General features: G+C 46.5%; 2 protein-coding genes across 14 annotated transcripts in view; one reads left to right on the top strand and one right to left on the bottom strand.

Annotated features, from left to right (window-relative positions):
- Positions 1-15,245, bottom strand: part of LOC149329352 (uncharacterized) — a 245,431-nt gene that overhangs the window by 166,397 nt on the left and 63,789 nt on the right. The window lies entirely within an intron of this gene.
- Positions 1-15,245, top strand: part of LOC149329356 (uncharacterized) — a 29,507-nt gene that overhangs the window by 12,349 nt on the left and 1,913 nt on the right. Inside the window, exons 3-4 of one of the 3 annotated variants that reach the window (XM_089561915.1) lie at positions 3,961-4,065; positions 15,080-15,133. In XM_089561915.1, coding sequence (XP_089418041.1) covers positions 3,961-4,065; positions 15,080-15,133 — 159 coding nt within the window. Of the gene's footprint in view, positions 1-3,957; positions 4,066-14,933; positions 15,134-15,245 lie in introns of those variants that run through there. The other 2 variants (XM_089561917.1, XM_089561916.1) reach the window with 2 other exon arrangements.

Genomic DNA, 15,245 nt, shown 5'->3' on the forward strand with positions numbered 1-15,245 from the left:
GACGAAATGAAAGTGCAACTAGTATTGCTGTCGCAATAATATTCTTTCTTGCAGAGAGAGAAAGGAATTTTAATGAGAGGAAAATGAGGAGAGGTCGGCCGGTGGTAACATGGCTCTGGCCTGCTACTCCACACAGGGGAAAGGGAAGAGGAGGAAAAGGAAAGTGCGAATTATTGTTGATGATGGCATAATACAGTGAGTTTCACGGGTGATGTCTATACACACACACACACACACACACACACACACACTGGCTGGCACTCGCATCGCGGTTAGTAGACGCACATAAAACTCAGAAAACTGGTGTCTGCAACACAAACACCGACACATGTCATTAACCATGTAGGTTGTGCACAGGCGGTCACATACGAGTATCCAGGCCTGTTTCACACAAAAAGTTGAGCAGGGCCTTTATCACACGCCACCAATCAGAACGTCTCGTCCTGGCGCCCAGAAGAGTTTCCTCAGAGAGAGGGCGAGAGTCCAGTTGTTTCACGGTCGCCTCCAATGTTCTTCTTTCAGCAGTATAGTTCGGGCACTCGCAAAGAAGGTGTCCAATAGTCTCTGGAGTGTGGCACTGTGCACAATTTGGGTTACTTTCGATGCCGATCTTGTGAAGATAGTGTTTGGTGTAGGCAACGCCAAGCCGTAGCCGGTGGAGTAAAGTCCCATGACGTCGCACCACCATAGATGGCAAATGTAATCGTGAGCCAGCGTCAAGCTTACAGACGCGGTCCTGTTGATGACTCGAATCATGCCAGTGCGACTGCATTGCCGCTTGCATTAAATGTGCCAACAAGGCTCCAATGTCTGATCTAGAAAAGGCTATCTCAATGAAAGCACCATCACTATGTGCCATCCGAGCCTCGGCGTCAGCACGCTCGTTTCCCGCTATGCCGCAATGGCTCGGTATCCATTGAAACTTTATGATATGGCCGCGGTGGAAAGCTTCGGCTAACAAAAGCACAATCTGTTGAACCAGCTGCTCGCATGCCCTTGGTTTTAGATAAGTTTGTACGACCTGCAATGCCGATCTCGAGTCGCAGAATATAGTCCATTGCTGCGCTGGCTGGTGACCAATATAAAGGACGGCTTCTCGTATGGCTGCCAATTTGGTTGCCGTAGAGGACGTTTTGTGCATGAGCCTGAAACGGTGACATAAGGCATTTCCTGGCACTATCACCGCTGCAGCTGAAGAAGTGGTCGTCACGGATCCGTCCACGAAAACATGCTGGGTGTTAGTATACATAGATGTAATGTATGACAGCGCCAGCTGTTTCAGTCCGACTGTTGGAATGTGCGTCTTCTTTGTTATCCCTGGGATTGTTGTCCGTATAGATGGTTTTGGTACTGCCCAAAGTGGCACCTCCGCAATCTGGTGTGGCGCGTAGTTCGAAGGCACCGCATTGCGCTGCATCCAAAGGGCTCTGGAAAAGGCTGCATCTGGACGCGCCGCACTAATGTTGGTCAGGGGGTGATGACGATGCCTGGTCAGATGCCGCAAATGCACACGAAGTGGCTCCTGTTGAAAATAAATTTGTGCTGGGCAGGCGCGGGCCTCATAAAATGTGCCCCATGTAGAAGTTTTACATGGCAAACCCAAGCATACTCTTAAAGCACGAGCCTGCGCGCTTTCAAGCACACGCAGGCCTGATAGTCTGACCCCCGAGAGAACTGGTGCACTGTATCTGAGAAGACCGACTACCAGCGCCTGGTACACGTGTAGTAAAGATCGCTCAGAGGGACCCCAACATTTTCCTGCCATACACCGCACAATGCTTGCAAAGCTGTCGAGCTTTTTCTTGAGCACAGAAATGTGCTTCGTCGAGGACAGGTCACGGTCTATCGTAACACCTAAGAATTTGTGATGTGTTACGTATGTAACACCTTGACGAATTTGATGCGGCGATATCCCATCCTCGTTGCCAAAATATGTTGTATCGTAAGTAATGATAATTAGCAATTAAACAGTACACGTTGCATACGGTCGAGCCGATCTGTATTCTCCTACTTCGTCGTCTTCTCTACTCCCGTGCGCGCGAGTGCGTGCAGCGCACTTGCCACACTTCATCTTTATCACAGTATGGAACAATTTGCCCGTCGATTGTGACCGGATACCACACCATTAACTTGCGTGTGAAAGCCAATGTTACGCTTTTAGTTGGCGAAAGTTCAAGCCCCTGACGGCGCAAGTACGCAGACGTAATGGAAACCAGACGCTGCAATCTTGCTTGCACTTGGGGACGCGTGACACTTGATGTCCATATGCAAATATCGTCTGCGTAGGCGGATATCGAAACAGTCTTCGGTAGTTGTTTGAAAAGGCCAATGAGCACGAGATTGAACAATGTTGGACTGAGCACTCCTCCCTGAGGAACACTGCAAGCAACATGATGATCTGCTGTGTCTCCTTCAAGAGTCTCCATGTAGACTGTCTGGTTTGTCAAATAGCTTGCAATCCAATTGTGTAGACGTCCGCCAATACCACATTCATCGAGTGCATTTAGTACTGCATCATGCTGAACATTATCGAATGCGCCCTTGATGTCGAGGAAAAGAGCAGCAGTCAACCTGTGACGGCGTTTTTCATGTTCTACCGTTGACACGAGATCAATTACACTGTCGACGGCAGACCGGCCTTTGCGGAAACCCGTCATTGTGGAAAGGTATAGTCCACGTTTTTCAAGGAACCATTCTAGACGGGTTAGCACCATACGCTCCATCGTCTTGCCAATACAACTTGCCAGAGCTACTGGTCTGTAGGATGTCAAGTCGAGTGGCGATTTCCCTGGTTTGAGCAAGGCCACAATGCGGCTTCTTTTCCACTGCTGTGGAACAGTGGCAGAAGCCCAAGAGTGGTTGAACAATGTTAAGAGGGCTTCCATTACCTGTGGGCCTAGATGACGAAGCGCATTGTATGTTATTCCATCAGGTCCTGGGGACGAAGGATGCGTACAAGCAGAAAGAGCTGCTTTCAGTTCTTGAATTGTGAAGGGGATGTCCAGTCGATCGTCCATCGTGGGGGGAGCACATCGATGCTGCCGAGGTGAAGAAGCGTTTCCGGCAATTCTCGAGCAGAAATCCTCCGCCACCTCTAGTTCTTGCCATCTTTCATAAAGTGCCAATGCACGGAAAGGGTGTTTCTGCTGGGGAAATGTCGGCAGTACTCGAACGACGTGCCAGATTTCGGAGAGTGGTTTGCGGGGATCCAATCTGCTGCAAAATGACCGCCACCGTTGTTTGCCTAGGTTCTCCAAATAGCGCTGTATTTGCTTCTGGGCACGTCGAGAGGCCCGGAGATCCGAGACATCCTTTGTCCTCCGGTATTTTCTTTCTGCGCGCCGACGAATCGCCCGAAGCTGCGCGTAGATCACATCTGCTGGAGCTGTGGAATTGGGCGCTGAGATATTGCGCGTTGTATCTTGCATGGCCGAAATAATACGTTGTTCAGGTTGTCTTTCATAGAGCAGTTTGTAGGGTACGGAAGCTTTAGTTTACTGAACTGTGGTGAAAATGGTGATGCATGCCTTCGATATTCTGGGAAGTTGTTTTCTGTCATATGTGAACTATACTCACTGAACTGTGACTGATGTGAGTTCTATTCATTGCTGCAAGAAATTTTACGAGAGACCAAGGCCTCGTATGGCTTTTAGCCTTCAGCCTTTTCCTCCTATTAGAAACTGTCAGAGGAGCGATTAAAACCAAAAAAGATGGCATTGGGCTAAACATAGCTGAGTGCCACTTGTTTTGCTATGAAGCCCACCTGTGACTGTAAAGATAAAGACATCTTTTTTCAGGCCTGAGTTCTCTGTTGCAGATCTGTTGAATAAAACTTTAGATTAGCATCCACAGCTTTTGATGAATGTGTCCTATGCATTCAACTTTTCTTCCTAGTTCCTAGTGAACTGTGGATTGTTGGTTCATGCTGTTCATTTGAAGTTCTCTGCCTGTGCAACACAGGTTCAGTCATGACACAGAGCGACCATGGCACACCTGCTGTGGAAGATTCAACCAGTGAAAGCCACCCTGTGGGCCACTGCATGGAATCTACTCCTTCTGGCATGGGTAACTACCGGGGTATTCCCACAGGAAATAAGGTTCACAAATGCACCCACTGCAACAAGTTATTCAAAAGAAGATACCATCTATTGCAGCATCTCCGAATTCATACAGGCGACCGCCCATACTATTGTAACGACTGTGGAAATAGCTTTGCACAAAAGCACCATCTGGAGAGACACCAGCGCACTCACACAGGCGAGCGACCTTACCGTTGTGACAGCTGTACTAGCAGCTTTGCACTGAAGGCCCATCTGGAGGCACACCAGCGCACTCATACAGGCGAACGTCCTTACTGTTGTGACCATTGTGGTAGCAGCTTTACACAAAAGACCCATCTGGAGGCACACCAGCGCACCCATACAGGCGAGCGTCCTTACCGTTGTGACCACTGTGGTAGCAGCTTTGCACAGAGGATTCACCTGGTGGGACACATCCGTACCCACACGGGTGAAAAGCCATTTCCGTGCCAGCTGTGCCCCATGACTTTTGCGGTACAGTCAAATCTTGCAAGGCATATTAGATCTCATAAGGGCGAAAAGCCCTTCCAATGTGACTTATGCCAAAAGACATTCAGTAAAAGGCAATATTTAAACCACCACAAGCAGGCTATTCACCAAAAATAGCAGTGGTCCGTGATGCCCTTAGTCGATACGTTTTGCTAGCTACCATTTTGTATGCAAGCTAAAGATGATCTAGCTGTGTACCCTATGAAAGGCGTTGGTAGCTAGCCAGCATCATTAACTACATTTGTAAGTTTTGTTCACTTTGAGGGAGTTTTCAGAAAACAACATTTGCTGTTCCCTTAGACTACACTTTCATGCTCGGTATTTTCTGAACACGGAGACTGAGCCTGCTATGCTCGTAAACTTGCATGAATGGAAATAAAATCGCTATCATACCTGTATGGCATCGCTTGTTATAGGAGAGTGACTTTCAAAAACTTGATATCCAATGTTTATCGCTGCTGGCAGTTGTCATCGTGCCTCAGTAAAGAAATTTTGTAAAGTAAAAGTGTAAAAACAATTATTTTTAATCCTTAAGCCTTATTGAGCTATTTTATGTGACAATCAATATAAGTTCTATCATTTATATCACTGAAACTCTAAATGTTTGCATGACAATAGAGGAAAACTTATTCTTGTGTAAATCTTTGTGTGTTTATTCCAGCAGTGTTAGTGGCAGGAATGAGTGAGGACTAGCAGGTGTCCAGCCTCAAATTGATGTGTCTTGCGTTAGTTTGGTGGTTTGAAGAGTTCTCTGTTGTTTGGAATGAAAGACTAACAAAAGAGTTCGCTAACATCTGCTTTACCATTACTCAGAGCAGTGTCTGTGCTGGATATAAATGGTATAATATTTGTGGATCATTGTGTCTGCATCATTTTTAATCTGTTTTGGTTGACAGAATGCCAGCTTCGTGTGACCATTTCACATTGTGCTAGCTTCTTTGTTGTGTTAGTGTTACTTCAGAAAGCCTTCTTTGTTTATATAAGGTATTCTTGATAACGAGCTGCATGGGTCGTGGCTGCTGGAACAAAAATACTGTGATTAGTGCCTACAAAAAGCATTGTAATCTTGTAGTGCATTGTGATGTTCGTAATTTGGGTCAATTGTGTGAAATTGCTTAGTACACTATTATTTTATTGCGGTTCCCATTAAAAATTCTTGAATACATTCTCGCTGTTTGTAAAGCTCTCTTGCTTGACATATTTTGCATTAAAATTGAATAGTAGTGCAGTTCTTCAAAAAGCTGCTGTTCGCTTCTTTTTAGTGGTATACTTCGAGCATCCTTAGACATCATTGTGCCTTGCATCCAGGAAAGAATTGCTATCAGTTACAGATGACAGCACTAGTAGCAGCACTAACTTATAGATGACAGCTCTAAAGGATATTAGAAACACAAGTAGTGTTTCTTCAGTAGTTTCTCCAAGTTTTTGTGTCCTACTACAAAAGTATCATACTGCGAAAGAAGCCAAACATAGTATTGGATGGTAATGAGTGGAGTCAGCAGATGAGATTAGGAAGTTTTTTGGGATGAGGTGGCTCTATTTGTCTGGAAGAGCACAGGGTGTATTTGAGGTGAGCGACAGAGACTTTTGTTGTGCTGTGGATGTAGTTTGGGTCACAGAATCGAAGGGAAAATGTTTGTCAGTAATTGTACCAGTCTCCTTGTTTCCATGAAGCCACACTAAAGCCGCCATTCCAGCAGAGTGGCTCTAAACACTGCCGTTTTGTTCGCAGACCTTTGACCGTATGAGGTCCAGGATGGGAGCAAACCATCCAGTGCGCTTTATTTATTCTTTTACCTTCTCTTCCGAACGCAAAGTACAGAGAAGAGCCTCATAACAGTCCCTACTGGACAGTTCAAACTGGCTGGAGTAAAGGGACAATGAAAGGGCCTGTCTTCCTCCACTTGGGCTCCAGGAACCACTGGGCACTGGTTTGTCAGTCTACGCACATCCCCCTTACGCATGGCTAAAGCTGCGACCCTCCTGATGACAAAGGCCCCACTTCAAAAAAAAAAGTGTCTGTGGTGCATCTCCGTATGCAAGAGTGAATGGGAAAAGCAGAATGTTGAGAAATAGGGGTACGAATGCAGACTATGCTCTGAGCTTAGGCCAGTGTTTCAGCCCCATAGTTATGTGCTGCTGTCAGCTTGTGCCTGAAGAACGGTCATAAAAGAACAGTGGAAGAAAAGAGGCAACCCAAGACGCTTCGCACTATCAAGCCAGCGATACGTGTTGTGTCAGGAGGATCATCCATCCTGCGAATGTTGCTTTCAAAATTTTAGTGCCATCAAATAGAGAAAAGACTGATAGGAGAGGTATGGGAACCTCCCAGTTCATCTTCAAAAGATCTGAGAAAGACTGGATGTCGCAGCAGAAAAAATTTGTGCTTCGAAACCACAATGAGTTGAATGCATCAGAGGGAGTGCATACTCATGAGTATGCACCGGCAGGTGATGTGATGGCTCAACAGGAGTGATGGCTCTTCCTTTGGTTTTGGGGGGAAGTGGTCTTAAAAAAAATATATGCTAATGATGTCATGATTATGGAATCTTCGTGGAAGATGTTTTTTGTGTACTGATTCGAAACATGTAATTTAATTTTTTGTAGACGACAACTCCTTGTACACTTTATGTAACTTTTCTGCCGAGAGCTTTGAAGGAATTTTTCTGTAGAGAACTTTCTAGAATGCATGCTGTTGGATTATCTTGACATCAAGCTTTGCAAAAAGGGTAAAGTTATTATCCTGCCTATTGTAGAAGTTGATTTACAATGTTTTTAAGTTGCCACTCGGCGCGCAAAAATACATTTTTCTGAAGACCTCATAATTGTGACTTCATTAATGAAGTTTTTTCCTAAGACCCCACATCCCCTCTTCATTTTAGCAACAAAATGAAACGGCATCTTCGAGCAACCGCGCAACTTGTCCGTCTACCGAGCCAAGCTTGCGGTTGCTTCTCCGACTGGTAGTGGGGCGCAGCCTATACTTCTGGCTGCTTGGACAGCCTTTGTGGGAATTGTGTGTACGTGTGGCACCAGATTTTCATAAACTACAGAAAATCCAGGCTACTACTGGCATTTTAAAATGCTTCGCAAAGAGCGCAGACCATAATGCTGTCTTGTACATACTTTACATTAACATATTTTCAGAAAATAAACAGCGTTTGACCATAAAATTAAAAATATTACATCATCATCATCAGCCTGACTACCACCACTTCCGGACAAAGGCCTTTACCATGTCTCTCCAATCAACCCTGTTCCTTTGCCAGCTGCGGCCACGCTATCCCCACAAAAATTCTTAACCTCATCTGCCCACGTAACTTTCTGCCGCCCCCTGCTGTGCTTCCCTTCCGTTGGAGTCCAGTCCGATGCAAATCCAATGCAATCCGACTCCAGTCCGAAGGCAAGATAACCGACGGTCCATTAAGGACCATCGGTTAACATGCCTTTTGAATTACATGCCCTGGCCAGGCCTATTTCTTACTCTTGATCTCGACTAGGAAGAACGAGCAGCAATGCAGTAGAAATAGAGCGTCAGTCTGGCATGCAAGAGGACCGAGGGTCGAATCCTGCTGTCGCGTAATTGTCGGCTGGGTTTAAAAAATAAATAAATACACTCTGTGTACTGATGGAATTGCATAACCAGGCATTGATCTCGGTGGCTAGAATCCAGAATGCACTCCCTCACTAGACAGAATTTGGCCACCCTGCTGCTGCTGATGGAGTCATGGCCTAGTGGTTTGGGCGTCCGCTTCGGCTGCGGGAGGTGGTTGGTTCGAAACCCACCGCCGGACACCCACCGGTAAAAATGGGTACAAGCCACCCCCGGCCCGGCGCCCGGCTTCTTCAGGGGTGTGCGCTTGGAAGAGGTTCCGCAAACCCCGCTGCGCCCCTTCGGGGGCAACCTAGTTTCGAGCACTCAGCCTGCAAAGGTGGTTCGTGTTTCACTGCAAAGTGAGAAGTTCTGACTCAAAACTCGTACGCTCTAACCAGCGTGTCTCAAGACAAACACTGTAAGCGATCCTTCGTTCCGAAGAGAAAATTCATAGTATCACAGCTGACTAGACATGCCGGTTTTTCCGGCTGTCTGACTCGCGAGAAAAAAAGTGTGGCCTTGTGGTAGAGCATCCGCCTCGCATTCGGGAGGTGCTGGGTTCGATCCCCAGTGCCGCCGGGTACCCACCGGTTTCTTTAATGGGTACAAGATTTCCCCTGGCCTGGTGCTCGGCTCTTCTAGGGTGAAATGCTTGGGAAAAGGGTCTTAGACCAAACAGTTGCCTTGGCGGATGAGTGATAAGTTCCCCCGCCAAGCAACCATAAGTCCGCCTCGGGCGGCATAAGCCTAATTTGTGGCCCTTTTTATATTGATGGCGTGATAGTGCTGTGTGTCAAGGTGAGAGGCCTGCGTTCTCTGGAGAGAACTGCATGCGGGGCTGTGTGCAAGCGCTGAGGGAGTTCTTCCCTGCGCAAGGGCTGCTTTGTCCTCGAGTATGAGGGAAAAGTCGTTGCGTTTGTCTGGCTTAATAGCACACTGCGAGGGCGTTCGAAACTGGGTTTGGCCCGCAAGGGGCACAGCGGGGTTTACGGAGCTTCTCCCAAGCGTACACCCCTAAAGGAAGCCAAGCGCCAGGCTGGGGGACGCTTGTACCCATTTTACCGGTGGGTGTCCGGCGGTGGGTTTCGAACCAACCACCTCCCGCAGCCGAGACGGGCGCTCAAACCACTAGGCTGCTGCTGATGCTGCTGCGGTGAGCCAGCGGAACAGTGCGAGAGTTGGGCGTTCTGTGGGTAGAACTGCAGGACGGTGTGTGTGTGTACAACACCGTGGCGCTGAGGGAGGTTTTCCCTGCGGAGGGGCTTTTCTTTCTCCTCACGTAGAGTGCAAGGCCGTTGCGCTAGGGCGTGCGTGCGCCCAGTGCTAGCGTTGGGGCCTTGCTCGCGTTCGAACCGTGTTGGCCGAGGAGTACTTACCACCTTTAGCAGGCTGCAAAGTTGTTCGAAACTGGGTTTGGCCCGCAAGGGGCACAGTGGGGTTTACGGAGCTTCTCCCAAGCGTACACCCCTAAAGGAAGCCGAGCGCCAGGCCGGGGGACGCTTATACCCATTTTTACCGGTGGGTGTCCGGCGGTGGGTTTCAAACCAACCACCTCCCGCAGCCGAGACGGGCGCTCAAACCACTGGTGTAGTACCAGGCCACAGCCTCCTATAAAGGTTAACCTATTACAAGAAAATTTACGAAAAGAAAAATACAAGGAATACCCAGCATTTTATGCTGATAGTTTAAAATTGACACGTTACGTTGCTAGCTCCACAGTACAAAACAATTGGGGAAAAAACAGTACGGCTATCTCTGTGTGCATCCGTCCTCACTGCAGTGTTATGCTGTCTCTGTGGCTATAGAAAAAATAATGAAGGATAACATCGAGAACAGCATCATTTCCACTGATTCTCTGAGCGTACTTCCCTCGCTTCACCATAGACATGCAGTTACACCACTATTAGGACACATCATACACAACACATGGGCACGAAAAAAGTTTGCTGTGTTCCGAGCGACTTCAGAATCAGTGGCAGTGAGAAAGTAGGTCAATGACCTGCACATGCTTGGCACAAAGAAATCAAGAGTGAACATTTCCTACAAATGGTACCCTGTAAGCTTTCAACCACCGTCATTGAAATCATGAGCCTATGTAATCTTTGTGTGGCCCAAACTAGAGTATGCATGTGCTATTTGGAACCCTAATCAAAATAATGTTTCGAATACACTAGAAGCAATACAAAACTGCGCTGCTGGGTTCGTGTCTGCTTATCCGTATCATGAAAGCATCGCCAAACTAAAATGCAAGGTTCATCTCGGAAATTTAACTAACCGATGTCAAATCGCAAGGCTGTCTACATCAGAAATTCTATTATCATGTTCCACACGAGTCTGTTATCCTCCCTGCCTACTGCACCTCGAGCTGCATGAACCATGAAAAGACCTCTTATTCTCCGCCTGCCTGCACATCTGTCTTCATTTCATGTATGCACTGTGAAAGACGAATGACTTTCCCGGCCTCGTCGTGGTCCCAAATTCTAGAGGCCCGTGTACTGTGCAATGTCAGTGCACGTTAAAGAACCCCAGGTGGTCGAAATTTACGGAGTCCCTCACTACGGCATCCCTCATAGCCTTAGTTGTTTTGGGACGTTAAACACCCATGAACCAAACCAAACCAAACCATACTGACCCATCACTATTCAAGTCATCAAGTGAAGCAGTGTTATGCTCTGTAACCCACTACGTCATGTGACACCCCTTTGAAGGGCCTTTGAGGTAGTAAGAAATAAATAAAAAATATTTCGAAATGAAATATTTAAGTAAATCATAAGATACAACTAGTAAAACTTATTTAGCAGAATGCAAGTTGTCGTCACTCGATAAACAATTCATGAAAGGAATAAATATATATATATAGGTTGCAAGAGCAAAGTACTTGACTGCTCAAAAGAGTATATAGCGAAGCATATACTTCATTAAAGGAAACATACTTGACTTGACGTTTCGATCGAAGACCGATGTTTCACAAGTGATTTATCTTCGCTGGTGTTTCCCCTTTTATAGGAATTGGACACAACAGGTACGTGAGCGAGAAACTGATAGAGAGTACAAAACTATGTAGAATAAAGATATGTTAGGCCATAGGGGATCCTAACGCACACAAAAAGTGGAGAATACTGAAGAGTACACTTTGTTTCCTTATCGTTGGTCACTAGTGACTGACCTCATTTCGTCATGCACATAGCACTAGTGACTCTGTCCAAACTATATCCATTGCTGTGTTCATTTAGTCTGCATTCTGACATCTTCCATTTCGTTTTGACCCTTTTTAAAAGTAGGTTACTATTGGCTGTATGGAGTGCACTGTGAAAATGTTTATTTTAGTTTTCTAACAATATTGAATGTGTATCTGCACACCTGGAATTCATAGAGTATGGATTTCATTTCATGATGGTAGTACAGGCTTCTATTTGTCTTTAAGGTGAAAAGTGTTTTATTCTAATGCGAAGCCATCTAAAAAAATTGGCCTATGCTTTCTTTTTAAGCTGCGTGCTCTAGTGATGCTGTACACTGTTGTTCAAAGCCGGACCAGTTTTACCGGATTTACTGACCCCCCAGTGTTCTTTTTTAGTGTTGCCCGACTGGTTCCCTTGCATGACAAAATGTCCGTAAAACAAGTGTAGTGCTGCTATAATTTCTGCTCAAAATATTGCAACAACTGATCACACGTTGCACCTTTACTCGCTGTTTCTCACTACGTTCACTCTGCCTGCAACGGTGGCCTAGTCATTGGAGCGTGCATCTCGCATGTACGATGTGCTGGGTTGGATTCCCTGTGCCACTGGGTACCCACCTGTGGTACATTATGCAAGCTTTCCCCCTGGCTTCTGCTGAATGGAATGCCTGGAAATGGGTATCAGACTTCCCCTAGTGTTGACGAAAGTGCTTTGTGCCACGGTGGTCTCTGACCAAACCTGCCTTTGCATCATGAAATTTCATCACTGTCATCATCAGCTGTTACTCTCGTTGGTTCCGATGAGCTCACCTCATCGCCATGTTCCCAGGGATGGACTTCTTCCGTGTCATCCGTGGTGTTAGAAAAGCTGGTCACCTTAAAGTGATACTGAGGCAGTTTTCGAATTAGCTAACCTTCGAGGGTTTTGGAGTATTGTCATTCCTGATCATGTCTGTGAAGTTACTTTTTCGATTATAGCTAAAACAGTGGTGCAGTCGCCAATTGAAAGCGCGATGCTGAAATCTCCCACGTCCCGCGCTAGCAGAGAGGGAAACCTCGTCCATGTCGGCCAACGTGACGTCATGTTGAGGAGTCGGGTATACTGTGACGCACCCGAGCGAGCTTTCAGAGAGTGTTGTTTCTAGTGCTGCGTGTGTTGTTCTTTGTATTGCGGGCGTTGCAACGTACAAAGCGTGTCAGCCGACCTTGAGCATCGGGTTCAACATAAGGCACTTCTCTGTGTTCGTGTCCACGAACAGCTACCCCCGCGTCTAAGTTGCCTCCCGCTGTTTCCCACAAGATTTTAACCTTGCAGCGCAGGAGCTCGCTGCTGTGACGAGGGAGAATTCAAGCCGACCAAAGCAAGCGTACTCTGCTCGAAGCACTTTCCTCAAAGTGGCTGCATGCGGAGCTTGTCCTTGATCTGATCTCTAGAGATTCTCTGTCACAAAAGCAAGGTTGAACCATTACTGAGTTCCTTCGATTTTCTCGCTTATGAGATGCGTGTGATCCTTGTCATGAAGTGCCTCTTCTGAAAGCAGAAACATGCTCACTAAGCCCCTGCCGAACCTTTATAGAGGCTCAAGCATGCGTCACCCTCCTCAGCTTAGGTGCGGCCAGACTACTGGAGGCGTTCTGAGAAGGCTCGGTTAGTGACTTTAGGCTCGGTTCTACGCATCCAAGCATGCAAGCATCGATGCAACTGATATGCGGCATCTCGTTTAATCATTGCTAAGCGATTAAAATGATAGTGTTCGACAGAGGTCTGTCTGATTTCGGATGCAAATTTAAGAGAGAAGTGAACGCCAACCATGTTCTTGCATGAAAACACGATGTTTTGCAACCTTGCTCGGTTTCTTCATCAAGTTGTGGCAGCGGGCGAGTAGCAGCTAGCCTGGCTTTTAAGCACACATATAGTTAACCACCAGGTCACTGAACCTAAACTGCAGATCTAGGAAGGGCATACATTTCCGAAGGGGTGATTAATATTTCCCGGCATCTGCTGAACGCGCCACGACTGAAGCAGCAGCCTTGTGCGCGTATTTGGCTTGGTTTCCAGTGCACATTGATTGCGTCACTATCCTGTGGTCACATGCCTCGCAGTGCTAGGCCACTGCACTTCTCTCATTTTGACATCAGCTTTGTGCTGCTTCATCGTTTCTTTGAAATACGTTGTTGTTGGCTCAACCTAGAATGTTGGGCACTGAAAACAGGATTTTTTGTACAGAACGCCCTGGGCCTTTTCTTTTGGGTGACGCTCTTTCAAACGAGCCTGGAGGCGTCCAGTGGTGGTAATTGGCTTGAGTATTGTTCGCACCCCTTCCTTTCCGAGAATATGAGCCGAGGTTGTGCTGGCCCCTTTTACGCATGGACTGCATACGCGTCTTTCATGCTGGCATATGCTTGTGCTAGGCGTAGAAATTTTTACTGCATTTTTTTTGGTTTTGGGTAACATATGTAATGAACAAACTGTTGTATCTTTTTCTTTGAAGGTCTTTGAAGAAAATAGTCGCCATATTCACTTTCACAACACCATGGAAAGCTAAGATCTGCACTCAATGCAGCGCCGAATCCATATCGGTAGCTTCTCCGGTCCTCAATGTGTCGTCACAGCCTCTTTGACCAATCACGGGCGGCGGCGGACCGCATGGTGTGCCCCGCGGCATAGGCTGAATATTTCTGCTAAAAAAGACAAATTGTTTTTGTTTTTGCCTTATTTGCATGCGATGTTCCTGTATACAGCATGAAAAACTATAGGACGCTGCTGCCAGCCTGATTTTCAAAAAAAGTGCTTCAGTGTCCCTTGAAACCTTTTTGAGAGCAGCGCATTGAGAAACTCGATCTTGATAGTTTTTTCTCTTTTTTTCCTTCTGGTTTCTTGTCCCAAAATTGGTGGTGTGGGTTATAAACGAGTAAATATGGTATGCTCTAACTGCACGCAAGACACAGTAGTGTGCAGTTTCAGATGTTGTTCTACTCACTTGGTTAATGGAACTATTGCTTTTTACCAGTAGTCATGCTTTGAATCCTTTTTCCTGTGCACAGTGCAATGGCTATAAAAGTTTAATAGAAAAATAATGGCTGTATCAATGTTTTGTGTGTCCCCCGCCTCAGTGGCTCAATGGTTACGGCGCTCGGCTGCTGACACGAAAGACACGGGTTCGATCCTGGCCGCGGCATCTGTATTTCGATGAAGGCGAAATTCTAGAGGCCCGTGTACTGTGCGATGTCAGTGCACGTCAAAGAACCCCAGGTGGTCGAAATTTCCGGAGCCCTCCACTACGGCGTCCCTCATAGCCTGAATTGCTTTTGGACATTAAACCCCAATAAACGAAACCAGACCAATGTTTTGTGTCATTAAGCATTACTGAGACTCGTTAGATCTTAAGCCTGTGTTGGCAGACTTGAACTGTCCTCCTCATGAAACCAGAAATTGTGCAAGTTCGTCAGTGCAATAATGGCCGTTGGCTCGGTTCAAATAGGTCTATAAATCTATAGACAGTTGGCAGTTTTTCTCATCGTAAGTGTATTAATCATCTGCATGCAGAATTAAAAGTCAGGAAATTTTACTTTAGAACTCACTTCTTTTCAGGCTCGGCTTACTGAATATACACAACCTGCAAAACCTGTTTTGTGAGTGTGTATTCTATATTCACCGCCTCATGCAGATAACACCCTGTGAGCATTTGCACTCTTAATCTTTTGTCCTAATGGATACAATCTGGGTTTCACATGCAGGTTTGAGCTCCGGGGACCACAAACATGGTGTACTTTCATGGCAGAACTCACCAGGTTAGAATCTGCGCTTCTTCATATATGCTTTCCTGAAGGCTGTTTTTCAAAGACCCGTTTGTAGGATACGGAAGCTTTAGTTTACTGAACTGTGGTGAAGGATGGTGATATG

The sequence above is a fragment of the Amblyomma mixtum genome, chromosome 9 (genome assembly GCF_055824585.1).
Source record: "Amblyomma mixtum isolate Tamu chromosome 9, ASM5582458v1, whole genome shotgun sequence".
Classification (NCBI taxonomy): Eukaryota; Metazoa; Arthropoda; class Arachnida; order Ixodida; family Ixodidae; genus Amblyomma; species Amblyomma mixtum.